Below are 22270 nucleotides of genomic sequence, written 5' to 3' on the forward strand. Positions count from 1 at the left end.
GCGCTCCAGTCATAGGATAAAGCTACGGCTACTGCTACTGCTACTACTGTAATATTGGAATTCTGGAGTATATTAAGTAATGTAATACATTCATATTTGGACTAACAGTCCTGTTGAGCTCCAGCTATAGTGCATGACCGTCATGGAGGACGCGTGTGACATTGGTAGAAGGGGCACACAGCCCCCCTAATTTAGCTCTGCCGCTCACATTCGCCTGATCTCCATCAACATCGCCACCTGCGCTTTCACCTCCTCCAACTCACCCTCCTTTATAATTAAATAGTGTTATAAGAGTCCATGAGCTGTAAGAAGCTCAGCAGCTTATTGTTGCAAGATCGCCATCTCATTTACCAGGTCGTTATTCTGCTTCCCGTGGAGCCGAAGAGAAGCCTAGACCGACTCTGGCAGAAGAAAGCAGCCATTCCCTATCACCAACTGTGCTTCGTCGCCACCAACTTGCTCCCGTTGCTCTCGTTGTTTGTTAAGGCGAGAGAATTCGGGAATAGCAGCACTCAATACTCCTATTCCACCTCCCAAGGCCACACCTACCTGCCCCTGCACCGGCACCCCCTGCCGCTCCTTCATCAACAACACCACATTTTCCCTCACCATCGTCCATTCCGCCTCGCTAACTGGTAGCAGAGGCGGAGGCGCCTGCCGTCGGGCCAGGCGCCTTTTGTTTCGATAGACGTATATGGTGAAGGAAAGTGAGGCGATGGCGATGAAGATAGTGGCAATGGAGCCGATGTTGGACATCCAAGTCGTTGCGTGCATATTGGTGGTAGTCCTACTGATTGATTAGCGAATGTAGTCCGAAGGTCCCATACTGCTGCAGTATTTCCGCCTTTCAGTGGCCAACACTGGTCCCTGATGTTGCTCCCCTTTGAGCTCGGTCGACTTGATGCCTATCAGAGCGGCTCTGAGGATCTACGAGAGTGAAGATCTCGATGGTCATGAAGAGGGCCAAAGAAGCGAGCGTGTTTGTAAATGATAGGAGACAAAAGAAGGGGCAACAAGAGGCGGGCGGGATAGAGACTGATCAAGAGCAAGGAAGAAGAGAGAGATAAAGACGAGGGATTAGCATGTATATGTAAACAAAGATTAAGGTTGTGGCTAAATAAGGAATACACGCGTATGATGACGAAGTCATACATTAGAACAACAAAGTTTAAGCTTCCAAGGTTAGGTACCTATTTATCGGTCAAAGGTCCTTGTAATAGAGATAGATACTAGTAGGTACTTTGTATGGGCGGTACGCCGAGTTTTTTTTCTGCAGTTGAGCAGCAATCACGGCCACGATATCCACATCTATTTAAACTGTCCAAGGCAATACGGGTCGCGTGAGTCATCACTGGCTTTCCAATGCCAAAGCCCTTCGCGTGCACGCCCAGTACAATCGCTCGTAATTCATCGCCAGCTGCAATGCCGCCTTCACCGCATGCATTTCCTATGATGATCGGGTGCTTAGCATCGCCTCAATTGCGTACAACTCGCCAGAACGTAAGTTATAAATACTCATTACGATGCCCTCACCAAACCCTCGTACATGCATGTCTTGTGCAAAGGTACGCCGTGAACAGTGCATTGCTTCCTTGGCCTCCACAGTTCCTGCTGCTCACCAATACTGAGGCCGGAAACTCAGTAAATACAAACACACGGGATGGTGCGGTGCAGCTGGGGACTCAGTAGCTGAAAGCGAAAATATACAAATTGGTTCTTTGATTGACATGAAATGTAGAAGATCTTTTTGAACGAGCATTTAGGGACATTTATCGTATGTTTGAATTGAAAGCAGAATAAAATCTCGCGATATTACTACGGCCAACAGGTAGCAAAATAAGTAGAAGACTTTTCAGAAAATCACACAGCCTCAAAGAGGACGTATCGCTAATAGCTTTGTGAAGGGTAAACACTGTGATTTCACTAATACTAAGATAAATCATCTACGAGATTATAGACTAGTAGCTTACTAACCGTCATTTCGATGGCTACAGGCAGTTGTACAACTGATCTATATGATGACTTCTATTGTAGGAAAACTTATACCACAGCTAACGCTACTCTATACTCTGCCAAATATTGCTCATAATAACTCTAGTCCAGGTGACTTGATATTCATGCTCATTCTCCATGTATACTGTCCACGTTTCAAGCTTCAAATATCCGACAGAGTGTCTCACGCCAGTTGGCGCCGAAGTAACTCTCCCAAATAGTAGCAATTTCCGTTACAACTTCATCACTTACGTCAGTCCACTCTGCGTCACCAGTAGTCTTTCTTTCATGTCTGGTAAGCGTTGTGATGTCGAAACAGTGTCCCGCCCATATTCCTCTGCGTATGGTGGTTGGATCATCTATTTCCAAGGCTGCTGCTGTCCAAGAGATTCGCGAGAGGAGGACTTCGCCAAAACCCAGGCCGATAATACGCGGACCTTTGATGAATTCGGGTTTCAAGGCGATAGCTTCTGCGCGAACAAACTGCTTAATAGTAAGGTTTCGAAGAATCCATGGTTGATCCGTGGGGAAATAGTCGCGGTAGATGTCACACGATTTGATGAGAGAGTCCATCGCGGGGTCTCTGACGCTCTTTGGTCTCCCAGAAGAATCCCTCAGTCGCCAGGTCTTCCAAGACAAAACTTCCATTGGCTGTTCCTGAATATGCGATAAACCGGGTTGGGTAAAGTCATAGAGCCTATTCAGACTTGCGATTCTCCATTCTGCTTCTTCCTCGTCAAAAGTGGCAATTTCCTCGTGCTGCAAGGCTTCCAATTCTGTATTCGAGAAAAGCCCCGGTGGAAAGTCATCTTTAGCCGAGTAATCTCCCACGCATACAATGTTTTCGTTGGCCCATGGTGCAAAATATTGGGGAAAATAGGATCGCAGCTCTGCTTGAGCAATACTGCATAGGCGCTTATTGGCCAATCCTAAGCTGACGATGTCTTCAATATCGCCAATATGGCTCATTATACCTAGAATGAGTTCCGTAGCAAGATTAGACAGTGTGGTCGATCGGAAATATTCCGTCTCGTCTTCCTGGTTTGCCTCCTTCAGAGAATAGCTTTTCGAAATCTTGACACTAGCTTCGCGTTTGATGGTTCCAGCCACTAACGTATCGCGGCCTTGATCTTGGCTATGGGCGCATGGTGTGCTTTGAGGTTCCACTGATGCAGGCTTTCGGTCGCCCTTGTGCACAACAGGAACGGCAAGCAGGTCAACGAGACGTTCAGCCGTATGGGATGATCTGATTCTAATGCCGCGATCCCACCCAGAGCCAAAGAGTATCTCCTCAATCGGATCTCCATAATCCTCAGTCAACCTAGCACGAGGAGCTACCAGCTTAAACTTCTGATCCATATTCAGAAATTGTCGTTATAGTAGCGTAAAAGCAGCTTAAGATCTTTCGAATAAAGCTTGTAGACGAGTTTGTATGTTGTTGGAGGTATTGGCGAAGCTAATGTGGAAAATGGTCCTGTCAAGGGCATATCGCAATGTTTGGGCGTTATAATCCAAGAGAATAACGGGTATGAAGGGTAGATATGGATGGAATAATGAAATTAGGAGCGGTTAGAATTGAGATTTCTGCGCAATATACATCGAGACCACCTGAGATTGACTGCCAGGTGACAAGTTTTGACTTCACCTGTTACGCGTCGCCAAGATGACGAGCACGACTACAGTGGAGAATTGGCTGTGTTCGTACAAAAAGTCGCTCAGCCACACAGTAAACATCTACTAACCATCGGAGGTTCGAAATCAAGCCATTCTTTCAAATAGTGGCCTCAGAGTGCCTTTTGCCTCCACTTCTAATAGCTAAAAGCAAATGAAGGTCATTAAAGCTGCCTAGCAGTAAGGTAATTGCCCGACCCGACATATCGGCAATTCCTCTTTGCCAAAACTTGAACGCCAATTTCATTTAGATTCTCTATAATGCCTGCTGGTGCCTTAAGGAATCGAGATATGGAGACTCCACCACTTGGCGCGTCACGATATTAAGTTGCCTCCTAGGCATAGAGTGAACATTTCTTCACAACGCGCAGTTTTGGTTGTGGTATTGACTTGCTCTGCTTACAATACGATCAGAGGATATAGAAATCTCGGTACTGGCATGAAAGAGAGATATCGGAGAGAAGACCACTACAAAACGTTTCTAAAGTCTCTATATATGAAGACATAGAAACACGCCATGTCATAGTTCGAAGCAATGTCATATGTGGAGATAGATAGATAGATTGTTAGTCCAAACTTTAATGCTATGCTATCCGTTGGTTATATTTGCTATTGTAAAAAAAGAGTAGGAAAGCATATACAAGACACTGTTCACTCAGACTTTCATTTCCAAAGCCAACCCTCTTCCTAGACATTGCATCGGTCCATCCATGTTCTTAGTGTGCCTTCTACTGCAGTTGTAAAGTGAATTATGATAACTCAATCACCCTACAAACCCTTTGCCAATTCAACAACTTATAGCTGGGCCAGGATTATTCTGGACGTTGCTTGCTGCAATTTGGTAAAACTGGCCGTTGTAACCCCACCAGCCACTTTGATCTTCGGGGCACTGCTCGACAATATTTTCCACAGCTGACCAACAGTCGCTATAGTCGAACGCAGTGTCTGTTGATGCTTTGATGTACCCCCAAAAATTGCCGCTTTGGTAATTCCAGATTACACTGCAAGACGATACCTGTAAATCGACAACTCGGTCACATATCCCATACCAGTCACTTGCCGAGCCAACTCCGTCTAACTGCGCACCATCTTGGGAGCCAATGGCAGGAAAACCCATGTTGCAAGAGCTTCAGAAAATCTCATATTAGCGTCTGTTCCGAGATTTTTGTTGGCAAAAGAGAAGGTAGCGTTTTGCTGTTTGTATCTATGGTTTTAGTCTGGCTTAGTTGGGGCGTCGCTTCTTGTATGGTGAAAAGGCTCCATAGTAGGCAAAGGTGTTATGACAGCCCATTTCAGCTCAACATTCCGAATTTGTGCGGCATATACTTTTTTGCCAGCTTCAATAAGCTCTTTGTGTTGGATGATTTGATTTGGCGCCATTTCCAAAGAATCGCAGTATATAGACGCAGTTCGAAAAGTCAAAGAAGCTGTTTGCTTGTCATGTTTTGACGGGCCTCTTCTACTTGGTGCTGTGGTCAAATGCTCCATTTACGATAGTTATTGTCGGTCGTGACCACGCTTGCAATTGCTACCATGTCGTGGGACAAGGAGATGTTCAGGGGATCGGAGCCATGTCCTGTAGCGTGACCTATGGTGTCGAATGCAGGGCACGCGGAAGTGGTGTAAAAAGGCTTGATTCATATCTAAACTACATATGGGGGTGTAGTAGTTACGGTAGGTATGTACGTGTAGTCCGTTATGAGGGCCTCCTGCCTTCTGGGCATGTTAGGGCAAGCGGTCCCCAACAGCTTCACCAGCGTTAATACTACAAAGCTGCATGTTATCTTTATTAAGCAAACATAAGTTATTCACCTATTGAAAGCAAAGTTAAAGCTAATGTATTTTCTTTTTGCATGTGACTGTAACTGGGACCTACAATGATGCGACAGCAACAGCAACAACCTGACTTTCTGAGGTCGAAATAACAATATCAACCCCTTTTATACCAGCCCGTTTTGCTGCAATAGCTATATCTCCGTTAAGCTAGGTGGGATCGTTAAGACTCAAGCCTGCAAAATCATGTTTTTCTAGGAAGACTTACGACAACTTTTTGGGTACCGCACTCATTCTTTACTATCTCGATATCTTTGAGAGAAGCACTGGTCTCTTTACTGGCAAATTTGAGTGACTTGAACACAGCTTTCTTCGCACTCCAATATTCCACGAATTTGTTCTGTGAGTTGGAGGGGGTTCTGCAGCGCTTAATCTCCGATGAGGTAAAATTGCATTCGCGCAAATTCTCAATATTGATGGCAGTGAAATCCTCGACGTCAATACCAACGTGACTAGCGGTATTGATGCTTCGCATCAGAGCTTCGGCTTGTAAGATGATCGCTTTGCGAATCTTGTTCTTCTCACTCGCTAGCTGCGCGAAATTGCTTGGATATGTGAATTGAGAGGTGTTCTTGTCCATACTAACACGAGCATCAGGGTTAAGGAGAACAGAGCTAAGTTGCTCTTCTGTGTATGGCGGGCTGTCCTTAGAAACAAAAAGCGTATTGTTGACCATGCTGTCATAGAAATAACGATTCGCCTTCTTATAACGTTCCTTGACTTTAGCGCAGTAATTGGCGTAAGTGCATTGATCGAGAGTGGCGAATAGATATTTTGGGTGCACGCCAATCGCCTGAGTGCCTTTCTGGCCAAAACCAAAAGACGCTACGGAGAACGCCTTAATACCGTCTGTTTGGATGCTCCGGTTTGGGTAGAGAATAAGATCAAAATCTTCCAGTGCCTTGTCAACGTTATCGGCGTTACGGTTACCAGGGACTAAGCCTGTGTTTAGAACCTGTAAGGCGCCGTTCATCATCCAAGCACCCGCGGGACCTTTAGGATGGCCTGTAAGATATTTTTGGAAGATTCCAAGTATCGCGTTGCCCTTTGTACGACCCAAATGCTCAAGTTGTTGTTAGATAACTGAAGACTCGTTTTTATCATTCGCTTTAGTTGATGTACCGTGGAATGAAGCGACTCCGAGATCGTCGATACTGAGGCCCCAGGTAGCAAGAGCACCGCGTAGAGGTGCGATACTGTGGTCATTGTACCAGAAATGATTTCCCAAACTACGAAGCATTTCATTCTTCTGCCTCGTAGCTTCTTTCTCAATGTGATGGATACGGTCGGCAATATAGGCTGTAATGTCGTCAACCTGGGACGTCATGACGCTCGCCTCCTCTATTAGGCTTTCCATTTCACTTTCTTGCCACTGCTTGATTTGCCTCCTACGAAATTGAACTTGGCGGCGACGATAGTTGATATCCAGAAGAGGCGATGAGTGTATACCAGCAGTCTCGCGAGCCGTAGTTAATACGCCTTGGCCGGGCGCAGGCACCGAACGACCAATCTTATCAGAAGCAACTGATGTAAGAGCCAAAACTCCATAAATTGGAACACCCATTTCCAACGCAAGCTTAGCAGTCATTATAACTTGAATGCCGCAGCCTTGGGATTCTACGAATCCATTTCGTGTCGTTGTTGTCGGTCGAGACATCTCTTTGGGAGTTCGGCCGCGAGCTAATTCATCAACGGAATTACTTGTCGCTCCCATGTTCGCGAATTCATAAGAGCCCTCTTCGCCAAAGTCATCAAATCCGCCAACAAAGCAAACACGTGCTTTTCCTTGTGTAATGGTTTCATAGCCTATGTCAACAGATTCCAATGCTGTAGCACAAGCGCCAACAGGAGTTTTGATTGGTCCGGAAGAGGACATTAATAGCATATTTACCCATGCACTCATGGTATTTATAAATGCTTCCTGAAGGATGTCATTTTGAACAGGCTTATCTTGAAATCTGTCCTTGTGTATTCCCCGTAGAGCTGCAGTGCCGCCAAAGCCCGATCCTATGCAATTGCCGACCTCTGATATATGAACATATTTATAAAATTCATACGGATCAGTGATTCCGGCGGAGAGCAAAGCCTCAACTGTGTTGACAAGGACGAAGAGAGTAACTGGATCAACCTGAGAAATAATATCCTCAGAAATACCGTATTTCCTGGCGTCCCAGCCAGTCGGAATCTGGCCGGCAACAAGGCGATCGAATCGGACGGCTTTAGGAATCCACAGCGACGCGCCCTTCTTTATGTAAACAGTATACTCGTTACTGTCAGGTATCTTGAAGATGTCCACATTATCTCCATGCTCGCGCTTGAATGCCTCAGCCGTTTCCTGAGATGCCTCAAAGGGATCGAGATCTTCTTCAATAATAATCTCATGGAGCAGCTGCTTTTTATGAGGATCGTATCCGCCAAAAAGTTCTGGTTCAATTAACCGAATTCCAGAATGTTCAAGTATGAGTCTTTCATATTTCCCCTTAACATCTTGATCTTCCACCGGCTCCCCAGTCTTGCTATCCACCCACCCAGAGTAAAGTTGGCCTGTTGTTTTTATCACGCCATTATACTGTTTGATCAGACCCATAATCCAAGCCATTTCAACGCATCCCTCAAGTGAAAGCTCACCATGAGCTTCAATTTCCCATCGGGTGCGTGAATTACCCCAAGGACCAATTTCAGCAAGGCCGGTAACAACAACAACCTTTTCTAGGTCAACCATGCCACCGAGGCTTTCATTCAAATGTGAAAGATTGCTTTCCCAGTCAGGTAGGGGTGGAAACTCTAGTCTCACATTTGCGCGTGGCTTAATAATTTTCTGTTTATACAGGACCTCTGAGTTCATGCCATTGGTAACATTGTACTCAATAGAGGTCTCCTTGGCCACAGCACTGCGAATATTGACAGTGTCTTCAATATCCTTGCGAATAACATTTATAACGCCCTTTAAGTCAGCAATGGACTGAAGACCGCCATTAAGATCGGCAAATATGGGCTCATTCTGACAAATATCGACGATCGTAGGTGACATGAGCCCGAGAAGGTTAAAAGCCATCTCCTGAGTCGAAAAGGTGCGAACGCCGCGCTCTTCGATTCCCATTGCCGTGATATTATTTGCGCTCATAAGCCCAGTTCCACGAGTCCAACCAATGCTAGCGCCGCAGATAGTAAGATAGCTGCTCCAGTCCTCAGCATGCCATTTAGAGAAAAGAGTCTCTAGCGCAAGTTTAGACTCCGCGTATAAGCCGTCGTTGCCAAATGTTCCATGATTCGGAGATAGCGGTAGAATGACTTGGGCTGGTCGAGTCTTAATATCGCGCTTGGACTTTTCCGTCTTAATGCAGCCCAAAAGTCGCAGAAGATTGGTGAGCATAATGCGATGGGCTAGTTCAGATTTTGAATCAATGTTATCAATCTGACGGCCGTTTTCTGAAACAGCAGCAAATGGTACAACAAGATCGAGGTCCCAGTTCAACCCCTTGGGGTCGTATATATATTGGATCAGGGCGTTGACATCTTGTACACTGCCTTGGTTGAAAGGTACAACTACCAATTGGGATCCCCGGGAACCATATTGGGTATATATAGACTGGTAGTTCTCCGTAGTCTCCCGAGAAAATTGACTTGTTGTTATGATGACTTTCGCCCCACCGCTAAGTAATCCTTTCAGGATTTCAACACCAATTGATCCAACACCTACTCCGGTCATAAGGACGTATTTTTCACTGAAGTTAATTCCAAATTCAGCTGCTTGCTCAAGGCAATCCAAGTAGTATTTAGTAAGCTTTTCGTTGTAGTCCCACCCACTTTTCCCTTTCTGTCTTATGTGTATGTAGGGAATAGTCTTGGTATTTGCAATGGAGTGGCTTCCAGTCTTAGTAGTAGAGTTTCTGATAGCGTCATTGGCACTCGTGTCATCTAATGCAAGAGATTGGATAACTTCGTGGTAGAGTTCTTCGACTTCAGGAGTTGGAGTCAACATCTTGTACTGAAGATTGAGGAGTTTATAGATACAGGACAGATTGATCTGTGCCTTTTCATTGCTCACATCATTCCGCGTACTGCTACCCTCGGCCATCTGTTGGACATATTGTTGTAACTTGGAGCAACTAGGGCGAGCCACTTCCTCATACTTTATGTCACCACGAGCGTTAATTGTCGTAGTAGGCCTGGTTAAGGTTGAGAGATCTTTATAGATGGGTAGCCCGTTCAGAACTCTCTTGCAACTCTCAATGAGCTGAGTGCCGAGTTCCTTAGCAAGTTGATAAGTTTCGCCGCGCTCTCTGGGACAGTTGTCGATATGGTACTGCATATATTCTAGTAGTGTAGGATTGGCGCGATTCATAACGCGGATGCACCGGCTGATAGTGTCTTGATCAACAGTTTCAAGCCGGCCGAATATAACATCGTAATATATAGTAAGTACTTCTTGTCGAGCCCAATTCCACGAGGAATTATAAGACCGAACTCTGAGAGGATTAAATAGAGGCTTAATGCCTGAAGCGTAGACATCGCCATGCTCAACCAGCCAAAGATCAAGCTGCGACCGAAGGATCTGGTTTGACTTCTCGGCATTGATAAGTGATTTGTCCCCAGACCGCAAGTCAATTTTAAGATATCGCGCGAGAACTTCCAACTGTTGTTTGAATAAAGCCCGTTGCTGGCTAGTAAGAGCGTCGATAGCGGCGGGATCCATCTGTATGTTGTTGCCACTAAAGGCAGCAGTAGGCTCAGATGCAGTGAACTCATTCAAGTTTAATCCCATGTTGTTGGCATAACTCTGTGTAACACCATCCAGGAAAACTTTCGCATCAGATTCAGATCCAAGACGAGATGGCGGTTCCATAGTGATTGCCAATAAGAGAACGCCATCTTGACGACCAGAGGCAAGCCCCCATCGTGTTTCCAGATACTTTTTAGCAGTTGTAATATTGAATCCTCCTGGCATCTTGGAGGAAATAAATCGAGCGATTAGAGCCTGCGACTGTTTGCCTAGATTGCCATCAAACGTGGTTTGAATAGCGGCACTAAGTTCGTCTAGGGGGGTTTCTTCGGACTTTTCTGGGATAGAGCCAAACTCTTTATTCAGATCGCCGACAATTTCGTTTTGAAGAGTAGATTTACCTAGATTATTTCAGGATTAGTATGAGTGGTAAAGCCATATGAAAATGTCCAAAGCTGAATACTCACCACCAACGAGATCTTTAACAGCTTTGCTGACGGAAATCCCGAGGTGGACTTTTTTAGTTTCTGGGCAACTAGAGATCTCACGATATCTATAGCCTGGATAGAGGTGTCGGGTATTTGTACTTTTTGTCTTTGTTGAAGTAGAGATGGTGTCGCAGCAAGTACAGGTACGGCTGATGCAGGGGTAACGATTTTGGCACCGGTTGCGGAAGCCTCAGCTTCACTAATCGAAGCGACGGGCACATCTAGCTCAGTCTCTGCAGCATCAGTGCTGTAGTAAATCTCTTTCATGTCTTTGTCGAAGTGTAGAATCTGTCTTTGGACTGATTTAGCAGCATCGTATGACTCATATTTGGCAGCCAGAGTATGTTTGGCCATGTTGCCAAGCGTTGCGGCTGGGCCAACCTCTACAACGCGTTGAGTCATTTTATCATCCAGGATGACATCTTGAGTCTCGATCCATCTCACAGGCGAGGCAAATTGATAAGCCAGGAGTTCGACGAGTAAAGTGTGAGCGAGCTCCTGTTCGACTTCGGGCTTCATCATATTGAGAATCCAGATGATTCAGTGTGCGGATAGCTGAAAGTATGAATGATAAAGAACAAATGGAGATTTGGATCGAAACTCTTTTGGATATGGCTACTCGGAGCGATATAAGGATCGACTATGCTGATAATTCCTATTGATACCTCTCCAGCAATAAGTATGTCCATTTGTAGAAGGTTTATCTTTTCTCAACAATCCATGGAAGAACAGGAAATGTTGAATGTTGAGAACAAATCGTGGACTCTGAACTAATCGGAGGAAAGGAAGCCTGAAATTTTTGGATGGAAGGATACCTAGGTCAACTTAGGAAAGTATAGACAGAGAGGAAGTAGATGGATACCTAGGTAGACTAAATAAGCTCCATTTGCGGCGCTTTAAACCCCGCAGATCTAGGTACAGTATAAACCTGAATTAAGTTAATAACGTTCACCACCTTTTTGCATTTTCTACCAACTGCTGCGTCAATCTCACTGCGTCGCCTTTGCCCAGCTAGGTACCTAAATCCAGCAAAGCGTTGGGGAATGCTCATCACTTGAAATGAAGAAGGAGAGGCCACTCCACCATATTCTCCACCATATATATAATAACTGGGTATAGAATAGAATGACTGGGGAGTAGTATTGACTCCCCTGCTAGAGAGTCAGCATTTGTTATTCAGCAGTTGTTCTATACCTTCTGTCACCACCCAGACAATGATTGCAGTGTAACTCAGGATTCACAGAGAATTTTTTTTCAGTTACCGGGGATATGACTCCAGGAGCTACCATGCCGCAAGTACTCGTACCTCGTGCCAGCCGCTATAACCTAGGCCATTCCCAATGAAACAGCAGCATGAATAATACCCACATGCTATATTTGATAAAGCCAGCATTCTAATCCTCTGATTATTTAATTCTCATAGTGCTAACCACACCCCATAAGCATCTACATTGTTATTTTGTTACATTTCGTTCTATGTAAAGTAACCTTCACCGGCCTTTATTATAAGTAAAACCACAGTTATATCCAAGTCTATATACTTCAATCCGTATTTTTTAGCATTTATCTCGCAATAATAGTGAATTACCACTTCATAACACCTTGTCATCAGCCAGGGGAAACTATTTCCGGCTATAACAAAGATGAATCACTGACAGTTATTATTTATGCTACTCTGGAAGACTTTATTCTATTTTCCTTCAAATGTCTTACCATAGTCATCTCTTTAATTAAAGCATTTCTAACAATCTCTATCAGCTATATTGCCTCTATTTAGTGAACTGAAAACTAACACAGTAGATGCTTGTGTTGTGTAAAACTCGTTCCTTTACCCAAGAGGCAGTTTGTTGGGATATTAGTAAGCGGATTTAGCTGCATTAAGACAACGCTTCCTTCCTTTTAAGAACGAATATTAAGCTCATCGTTAGGATCTCACTATCTTAGTTGCTAGCCGCTTTAGTCGGGGCCACTTTCGCCTGCGCAGTGCGTCCACTTGGGGGTAGATCTAGCAAGCCTCAACAACTCAAAGCTTCTCTTCTACTGAAATTGGTCAAGATGCTTGAGGCCACCAAGGAACATTTTGCAGATGCAAACAATGAACAAAAGGGCGAAGTGGATGGTTGGCTGATTAATTTGCTGCGTTGAAAGGTTCTTTTCAAGGTACAGATTCGAATATAAACCAAGCATTAATGGTCGGGATCTATTCCTTTGCAACTACGATCACATACAAACATTACATCTTTATGAAGCTTGTCTTCAAGATGTCGATCCTGAACTCAGTAGTAGCCGACCATGCTAAGGATCTTGCCCAAATTTCCAACCGTGATGAAGAGACAGCGAATGCTTCAATTCTGACCGACATTGACGGACTCGTCGCAACTACTTCTCCACGAGGGATACATGGAATAACATGGGCCGTCGTTTGCGTTTCGATATATGTCAGCTGCTTGATGTATGGATTAGACATGACCATCGCGGCAGATGTTCAAGCTACCATCATCGTACAATTTGACAGTGTTGATCGACTAGCTTGGGTTGGGAGCGGATTTTTACTCGGCTCGGTCTGCTCAATTTTCCCTGTGTGAGCACATGCATTATTCACGCCACATGAATTTCTCCTTGAAGGACTAACATATGCCAAAGCGCTACTTTCTACACGACTTTCGATGTTAAATATATTTTCATTGGATCAGTGTCATTTTTTGAAATCGGATCAATAATTTGTGGTGCCGCACCAACCATGGATGCACTCATAGTTGGAAGGGGTAGTGGCCGGAATTGGGGGTTCAGGAATCTATATCGGGTACAGTTTCTTCCTTGGCAGCAAAAAATTCGCCGTCGCTCTTGGGGCTAACGCTGCAAAGCACACTCAACTATTTGACAGTTCTTACCTCCAGCCAGGAGCGAGGACGTTATATGTCAGGTATTGGCCTTGTATGGGGTGTTGGAGCCATACTCGGACCTGTTGTTGGAGGCGCTTTCTCCCAAAGCACTGCAACTTGGCGATGGGCTTTTTATATAAACCTGTGAGTAAATACCGTCTCTTTTTGCTCATCATCCCAGGAGCTCATCGATGCCGTTTGGTAGTGTGATCGCTGCACTCTGTGCACCAATCTATATTCTTTACCTTCCGTCAGTCAAGTCATCCAACTCAGCAAAAGTGAGCCCGATACGAGCTGTTGCATCATTCGACTGGTTTGGGTGGGTTCTTAGTACAGGCGCCACAGTTTGTATATCATTTGTTCTGACCAACGGGGGCAACATTTGGCCGTGGCGAGATTATCGAACTATTACATTTTGTGTCTTTTTCGGCGTACTAAGCGCCGCTACTGTGGTTCAACAAAGATTCTATCCGTTCATGACAGTGGAAAAGCGCCTTTTCCCGCCTCCGCATATCATTCAAAATGGCACTCTCACACTTCTAAACATACAGACTGCAGTAACTATCGCAAACATCTTTGTTCCTCTTTATTATATCCCATTGTACTTCCAATTTGTTCATGGAGACTCTGCTATCAAAGCAGCAGTGCGCTTACTCCCTTTTGTTCTGGTCTTTGTAACAACAAGCCTACTATCAGGAGCATTGTTACCCAGGATCAATTACTAGTATGTTTTATTAGTCTTGACTACACAAGATTTTTCCAACTAATACCGAGTTAAGCTGGCTGCTGTATGCGACATCGGCAATATTCATTAGCGCAGGTGGTGGGCTTATGTACACGGTCCACGTCAATACTGCTCCAGCCAAAATCTACGGTTATAGCATTTTGCTAACCGTTGGCAGCGGGTTAAGTTCTCAAGCAGGGTATGCAATAGCTGGCATCAAAATCGCTTCGAAGGGGTGGCCTGATATTGATGTCCAACGCAGCATCTCAGCACAAAACTTTTGGCAAATTAGTAGCAGCTTGCTGGCTCTACTAATGAGTGGACAAATATTCCAAACTTTGGCAGTTCGAAATTTGGCATTCGCTCTTAGTGGGCATGGATTCACGAACGCGCAAATCCAAGGAGCCGTCGCCGGTCTACAGAGTTCGCTGCTGAAAAGCCTTGACTCGCATTTAGCTGCAGAGGCAGTTGGCGCTATTACAGAGGCAATGCGTTCAGTTTACGTTCTAAATATTGCGTATGGGCTTATTTGCCTTCTAGCTACGTTGGCAATGAAGAAAGAACGACTATTTATGAAGAGACCGATGCTAGAGCCTTGATTTTACCAGTGGCATGAGAGCATGGCTGTTGTTGGATTGCCTGCGGCGTTCAGTTCTCGTCATGGCAACATGCCTGGCAACATGCCTGATAATATGGAGCAGTGGACTACTATAGAGCAATGTGCTACGGACTCAGCTGTTAGAAACACGAGTGCTGAAACACGTGCGACGGTAGTTCATAGTAGCGAAAAAATTTAATATCTATCGAATCGGGAATTATAATTGGAACAACTAACTCGGCTCTCAGCTAAGCGCGAGTGATTTTTTTATTTCCTCTGTCTTTGTACGGCAAGCTGGTTTGCTCCGTAAATGTAGAGCTGCTGGATAGTCCGACTCAATACTTATCGCGTGATTTATTTTAAGTTGGAACGAGGCTATGCCCCAATGTTGTGTCTGCCTCTTGAACGGCTGAGAATAAATAACTCAACACCTAGATTTTGTGTTGGCTTTTATCAGCTCAAAGTGAAGTTAGTTGAGCTACGTAATAGCCAAATACAGTCAAGATCTACCGGAAGCTGACAGCAACAACACCCAGCCCTATCAGCAAGGATAGCCAAAACAAGACCTGCCGAGGAACACATTTAATAAAATCTAATCGGGAGATTCGCAGAAAAACACCATACGTATGAGATAGAGTGTTGATTCTCTAGGTACATTGTATCCCTAGTAGCTGTTTGGTACTTGAGAATATTACTTGATGTGCATACCCATCAGTCCTTGGATTGTACACCATCCAACGCAAGAAGTACCCCAAGCATCCGCCTGGGCCTTGGCCTAGGCCCCGATCCAATTCACCATTCATTTTGATCACTCCTTTGGCGTGTAATACATAACCCTCCGGATCCCCAGACAAGAACTGCAGTTTTGTTAATTTGTAAGCTTCAGTCAAAAGAATGCAATAAAGGACAACGAACCGCTTCTGCGACTAACGCCAGAGCCAAGGCAATTATATCATCACTGATAGGCGGTTCTCGCAATATTGCATCTCTAACCGCCTTGATACACTTACCCTTGTATTTGAGCCGTAATATATTCCAGAAATTAATCTCAGGATAAAGGGTGGATAAACTATAGCAAGCAATGAAAAGTATAGATTCCAAAAGGTCTTTAGTTAAAAGGGCCCATGGAATAAAATGCATTTTCTTATGCCAAATAAAATCTTTCAAGGTGCATTCAGGACCATTTTCCCAGTTCTTATAAGCGTTATCAACCACGTACATTACATCTAAGGCAAGTTACTACTCTTGTACATGTAGAAAGCAATGCATGCTTGAAGCGCTTAAGAATAACCCTTCAAGTCTGCCAAAGTAACTCACAGTGATCAATGAGAAAGTGTTCAATATCATTCAATTTTCTCGGATAGCTTTCAAATGGATTCATTCGATTATACACCATTACATGCCTCGGATTAAAGGGCCACGTCTGTGATCTTTTGTCTCTAGTCATCTCCTCAGCTTTGTGGTCGAGGCCTGAGTTACAGATTTCCTTGGTGTTTGTCCCTTTGGATGGAGCTAGGAATGTCGGAGGCTGATATGGCCGGATCTCCAGGCCACTCTTCCGTTTACGAAGGCAGCCCTGTTTAGCTGCATGGGAACGGATTGTGCTCTTTTTCTGAACGTCGGCGGTGTCGGCTGGCTTTACAATATTGATAAACTGTAACGCTGTAGCAGGCCGGCTTTTTGAGCTGCAGCTCATAGCTGCACCTCGCGTTGGCTTTGACATTGTTTCGCAATCTTAGAAGGTGTGGTTCAGATTCTTTTTTACAAGTGGGTGCTGTCTCTGTATTTTTCCCAACTAGGCGGGTGGCGATTGCTATTTAAACCATTGCAAGCTCTAGTCTCCCTTTTGCCTCCCTTTGCGCAAAGAATGGGGCTCGACGCTGTTTGCTTACGTATATTGCCTATGTATTGTACTAAAAGTTGGCTAGCATTTCCAGCATTTAGCTGAAGCGATAACGCCTATGATAGGGCGGCTATGACATGGGCAGCCAACGCTCCGTCCTAGCTCTACACAGTATAGCTCTACACAGTACAGGAAATAATAGGTGGGAAAATAAGTGTTAACTGTAAATGTAGAAGCATATTGTTAGCCGTATATTTACTTCTTTAGACTGAGGATCTCAACGAGCAGGTTATCCCGTTTTCGTTCTAGGTCTTTGGTATCCTTTCCGCGTAGCTCTTCAGATACACTTGCACTCAGTGCGTCAAGCTCTTGGGGCGTCCATGTGAATTCATGAGCTTTCATATCCTCAAGCCAAGATCGAGATGCCGGACCGAGGTGTTCCAAAGCGTGTTTCAAGCCGTCGATACCGCCTCCGCCTCCCATCGCGTTGGATAGAAGGGGACCGGTGGCGGCCCATCGTGGCCCAAGACTATTAGTCACACACGTATCTGGTTTCCATATTAATTATTGGTCTCTGGGTAATCGTCGAATGCTACACTTACCTAAATCTTCAGCCGAGATGATGCCACGGCTTACAAGGCTGTAAGCTTCATTGAGAAGCGCTACCTGGAGACGGTTGGCGGCGAACCCTGGTAGCTCTTCACGAATGTGCACGGGAGTTCGGTCCAGCGATTTATAGAAAGATTTAGCCGCCTCTGTGACTGAAGCTGCTGTCTTGGGGTGAGGGACCACTTCGACAAGTGGCATTAAATGTGGAGGGTTGAAAGGATGTCCGATAAGCACGCGGGTAGGATTGATCGCACATTCTGATATGAATCGAGAACTAGGTATTCCGGATGACGAAGAGGCAATCACCACATCCGGACGGGTCGCCGCATCAAGTTCTGCAAATAATTTGGTCTTCAGCTCGAGTCGTTCTGGTGCATTCTATTCATGTGTTAGCGTAATGCACCGATAGCAACAGCTCTGGATAATGTACCTCTTGGACAAAGTCAACGTCGGCAAAATGATCCTTGAAATTAGCTCCCACGAAGCGATAGTTGGTCAGTGCCGCGTGGGGAGATCTCTTCTGCTTCTCCAAGGTTGGCCAGATACTGTGAAGATAATCTGCAAGCCCTCGTTCGGCCCCCGGCGCAGGGTCGGACACAATGACCTTTAAGCCATGAGCCAAGAACAAACCGGTCCAAGATGCTCCAATCACCCCGGTTCCAACCACGCCTACTGTCCGAATCGACATGATAGCGATGAAAATAAATAAATAAATTAAAATGGTACCAGCACAGTGAGAAGGCTGCCAGCTCAGACGATTAACAGACTACTCTAGTGCTCGCACAAAGCCTAACGGACCGTGGTCAGTAACCATTACCATTTATATACGAATTGTATGTGTATACCTAGATAGTAGACCACCGCTTTTACTTGGCTGGTCCATAAACTACCGGCAGTATAGCCCACCACGATGAGCGGAGTTCCCGTCGCCAGCCGCATTGGTGGGCATGTCGCTACTGTACTACGAACCAGGTGCAATTCTACAAATCTTCAATTTCTTCTTCTAAACCGTCACCGGTTGGATCCGAGCAATCCGCTCTCTAGTAAACTCGTTCATGCATCTAACCCCACACAAGCCGCTGCTCTAATTTTGTGCGAAACGTCAAAGGTGAGTCTGAATAGCCAATCGCGCCCTCTCCGGCCGAGGAGTTGAATCTGGCGTTGCCGCGGCCTCGGGGCAGATCTTACCCCACTTACCGAAATGCTTCACTCTATGATGCTTCGTGAGAGTTGGAATAAATCAAACACGCGCATTCCGGACGATCCATGCAAAGGTGCGGACGGCTTGGGTCTTACCCAATGCGGTCTATATTTTCGCTCAATTGCTCGTTCATGCAACGCACCTTTCAGAGCCATACCCCACATTACTCATAATGGACATCGATTCGTACATCCCTATACCCGTTACACGACAATGTTTCCTCAGATCAGGACAGTCCGAACTCCGGCTCTTCTAACACGTTCATGTAGCTTACTTCAGCCGAGGCTCGTGGGTGTGATGAATGCTATTCTGGCTGGTGATACTCTGCATTATAAGGACCTTTAAGGAGAAAATTATAAATAGCCTTTACTTTCCAATATCTCCTCTTCCCGTTTAAATCATCCATCGATTCGATTCGGATACTATAGTCCTTCGCAAACGCCCAAGATATTTAGTCTTTGCTACCTTTGTTACATCTTTAGTTGCATCATCTCACCCTTCACCTGAATTTCTATCATGGCTGCTCAAGACAGAGTCGAGGGGGTGTATGGCCCCGGATCATTCACCGATACGGCTTTTACTTCGGTACCTGTGGAAAGCAAGAGGCTACTTGTAGAGCTTGCAAAGAAGACGCCCGGCTTCACCACTGATCAATCTCTTATTGATGGAGTGAAGTTTGTCGGCGATGAGCTTCCCTGCATACCAGGACCCATCAAGTCTCAGGCTTTCGTTGCAGCTCTTCATGGATTGGCGGGCATCGTCGGTCACGAAATTCTGCAGCTTCGTGGATTCAAGACATCTGGCGAGACTACGGTCAACACTGATGCCGCTGGCATGTTCCCCGCGACACCTGCTCTAGTACACATTGATGGATCCGACGGACCACAGATTCTCAAAAATCCTGCGGTGAAAGCGTTTGATCACGGTGCCCTCGGAACTCCTGTCAAGTTGCGATCCCAGGCCATCTATCCAACTGCTACTCCTGGCGTTTGGTTTCAGCTCCACGGTAGCTTGGGCCCAGAACCGATTCTCCGATCCATTGGCGTTGACCCAAACGCCACTTTTGCATCTGGAGATGAGGCATACGAACATATTAAGAAAGTTACCCAGACATACACTGCAAGCGACCTCGAGCAGCTTATGTTAAGTCGAGGTTTCCCAGGATCTATTGTGCACTCGCCCGCGAGTTGGCTGGACACCACGATGGGTCGCTCGCTCGCTCGACACCCACTCGTCGACTACAGCAAAGTCCAGTTTACAGAGAATATCCCCCCAGTTGCATTCCCCACGGCACAGGAAAATCCAGATGCAAGGCCTCTTGCTGGCGTTAAGGTGCTGGAGTTAGCAAGGGTCATCGCTGCACCAGCCTGCGGCACAATCTTGGCGGCAATGGGAGCCGACGTTATTCGCGTGAATAGCAGCCGTCTCCCAGACTTTACAGTGAGTGCACCTCTGACATCATCATTACTGATAGGAAGACTATTCTAACGAGCATTCACAGCCTGCGCAAGTCACACTCATGGCGGGGAAACGTTCCATCGACCTCGACCTCAAGAAAGACAAGGATAAAGAGACTCTTGAGTCTTTGGTAGCTGACGCCGACGTCATCATCCAGGGCTATAGACTAGGATCACTTGAAAGACGCGGATTTGGCAGGTCGTTGGCTTTGAAGCTGGCCTCTGCTCGCAAGCGTGGCGTTGTCTATCTAGACGAAAACTGCTATGGCCCCGACGGTTACTACGCTGAGCGTCCAGGATGGCAACAGATCGCTGACGCTGCAGCGGGCAGTTCTTATGTTATCGGCAAGTCATACGGCTTTCCTGATGGCCAAGGCGTCCTTCCTTCACTTCCAATTAGCGACATGTCTACAGGCATCCTCTCCGCAGTCAACGTCATGAGCATGCTGAGAGATCGGGCCCGCTACGGTGGCAGTTGGTCAGGTTGCTCGAGCTTGACGGGTTACAATGCCGCTACTCTGCAGTCATGGGTCGGTCTGTACCAGCCAGACATCGTCAAGCGCATACAAGATAGGTTCCAATTTGAGCCGATGACAAGCGATCTCCATGTCATCGAGCTGTATTATGCCATTGCCCGAAGCTGGGACAGATACGCTGAGCGCAGCGGTAACTCGTACACGAGGAATGAAGAATTCTATACCCACTTCAAAGATAGCGTCTATGGCAAGGATTTGCGTATCTTGGCACCTATTGTGCAATACACGAATCCTCTGGATAGGGATTCGACTCCTACGTGGACTTCACCCCCAGTACCATTCTGCTTTAACGAGACGGCTGTCTTCAATTAAATCCAAGGATGAGCAGGCAACTTCAGAGTGAACCATACAATTTCGCGTTTATATCATTAGAATACTTTGAATAAATTGTCAATAAGTCAAACTTGTCATTTAATTCAAGCTTATAACTCCCAATTGTATGTTGATGACCAACGGAGGTTTTCTCTCTGATATCAATAATGCGCTATGGCTTAGGCCCGTTTGTCTCCATCTGAGCAAAGTCTTTCTAGAAGATCTGGAAGAGGCGGAATGCACCCATCAATTTAGTTTTTGGGTTAGCGTGTGCATGAACGACGTGGCGGGGGGTGGGTTTCTATACATAGGTAGGTAGGCAGTAAATGGGTGACTGACGCGGGTCATTTGGTAGTTTATGCCACTAATCCACTGCCGAGATGTTCCACTCTGCAACACCCAGGAATAAACAGGGAGTGGCTGAGACTTATCAGATGACGAAGTCTCCAGTATTTAGAATGGTAGCCACAAGATTCAACCAAAATATGCCATATGTAAGTGATTATTCGAGTGCAGATAGTGTCAAGTAGTATCATGCAGGTTCGTACGGTAAGTTCATAGCGCTCTTCGCCCAGTGGAGAGTTCATTGTTACAGGTGCATCGAATCCTGTTGTATATATGAGCAGGGCGTAATATATCTTGCTTTGATAGAATTAGAGCCTTAATGCGCTTCATGAATATAATCTTACAGGAAGTTCATAGCGCAGGCAGACAAGGAATCTGCGTTCCCTGGAGCAGTACTTCTCTTCAAATAATACGATACTGAGCCTACAATTTTACATCACTATTTGCTATCTACAATCTTTTTTATGAGTGTTACTTCCATCTACAATACTCTTAAAACGTCTTGGTCCACAACATTATCGGCGAATGATGCAACTGATCTCGCGTTTGGGGGCATCCTAGAAGCGATTAAAGAAGCGCACTGAGAAGATTTCTTTCCCCAGTAAGGGGGTAAACGCCCGCAACACGGAAGCTGCTAGCTGACAAAGGGAAAATGAAACACTCGGAATATCCGCAAATATGACTTCGGCAATGGTACTGGAGGCGCTTGAGGGGTTTATGCTCCAAACGCAGATTTACTTCATCGTGTTGGATTGACTTGTCTTGCATCGGCAGCTTAGGATCCACAAGCCGGCGCCGAGGCACTGGTTTGCCTTGGAGCGGGTCGGTCCGCTCGGCGCCAAGTAACAAGTGGAGCATGTTGTCCCAACGAAGAAATCGCGACGGATCTGGCAGTTGTGCATCAACGCTTCTCTGTATCTTGCCCATGCTGTATGCAGTCAGGACGCCGTGAATATGGCGTGTGGATAGGCTAGATTTTGATAAACAAGCGTTGTGGGCTTTTATTCGGCATTGCGCGACCAAAGGATCAGCGTCAAGTTCAGTCACCACTATCGG

General features: G+C 45.8%; 5 protein-coding genes across 5 annotated transcripts; 1 reads left to right on the forward strand and 4 right to left on the reverse strand.

The window, feature by feature from the left end:
* Positions 1 to 2148: 2148 nt before the first annotated feature.
* Positions 2149 to 3351, reverse strand: TGAM01_v205924 (hypothetical protein; the record flags this gene model as incomplete). The annotated part of the gene is made up of 1 exon (XM_018802981.1): positions 2149 to 3351. One exon carries the CDS (start codon positions 3349 to 3351, stop codon positions 2149 to 2151), a length of 1203 nt encoding a protein of 400 aa, XP_018663747.1.
* A 2184-nt stretch (positions 3352 to 5535) lies between these two features.
* TGAM01_v205925 (fatty acid synthase alpha subunit) lies at positions 5536 to 11229 on the reverse strand (the record flags this gene model as incomplete). The annotated part of the gene is made up of 4 exons (XM_024549751.1): positions 5536 to 5646; positions 5705 to 6501; positions 6619 to 10620; positions 10683 to 11229. 4 exons carry the CDS (start codon positions 11227 to 11229, stop codon positions 5536 to 5538), a joined length of 5457 nt encoding a protein of 1818 aa, XP_024405510.1.
* A 4329-nt stretch (positions 11230 to 15558) lies between these two features.
* Positions 15559 to 16634, reverse strand: TGAM01_v205926 (hypothetical protein; the record flags this gene model as incomplete). Its single annotated transcript, XM_024549752.1, has 3 exons — positions 15559 to 15768; positions 15827 to 16137; positions 16229 to 16634. The coding sequence occupies 3 exons, from the start codon at positions 16632 to 16634 to the stop codon at positions 15559 to 15561; spliced, it is 927 nt and encodes a 308-aa protein (XP_024405511.1).
* A 375-nt stretch (positions 16635 to 17009) lies between these two features.
* Positions 17010 to 18051, reverse strand: TGAM01_v205927 (hypothetical protein; the record flags this gene model as incomplete). Its single annotated transcript, XM_024549753.1, has 3 exons — positions 17010 to 17302; positions 17357 to 17698; positions 17994 to 18051. The coding sequence occupies 3 exons, from the start codon at positions 18049 to 18051 to the stop codon at positions 17010 to 17012; spliced, it is 693 nt and encodes a 230-aa protein (XP_024405512.1).
* Positions 18052 to 19080: 1029 nt separating this feature from the next.
* TGAM01_v205928 (hypothetical protein) lies at positions 19081 to 20869 on the forward strand (the record flags this gene model as incomplete). Its single annotated transcript, XM_018802978.1, has 2 exons — positions 19081 to 20004; positions 20066 to 20869. The coding sequence occupies 2 exons, from the start codon at positions 19081 to 19083 to the stop codon at positions 20867 to 20869; spliced, it is 1728 nt and encodes a 575-aa protein (XP_018663744.1).
* Between the last annotated feature and the right edge of the window lie 1401 nt (positions 20870 to 22270).

Source organism: Trichoderma gamsii (assembly GCF_001481775.2).
Source record: "Trichoderma gamsii strain T6085 chromosome Unknown Scaffold_19.2, whole genome shotgun sequence".
In the NCBI taxonomy this organism is placed as follows: domain Eukaryota; kingdom Fungi; phylum Ascomycota; class Sordariomycetes; order Hypocreales; family Hypocreaceae; genus Trichoderma; species Trichoderma gamsii.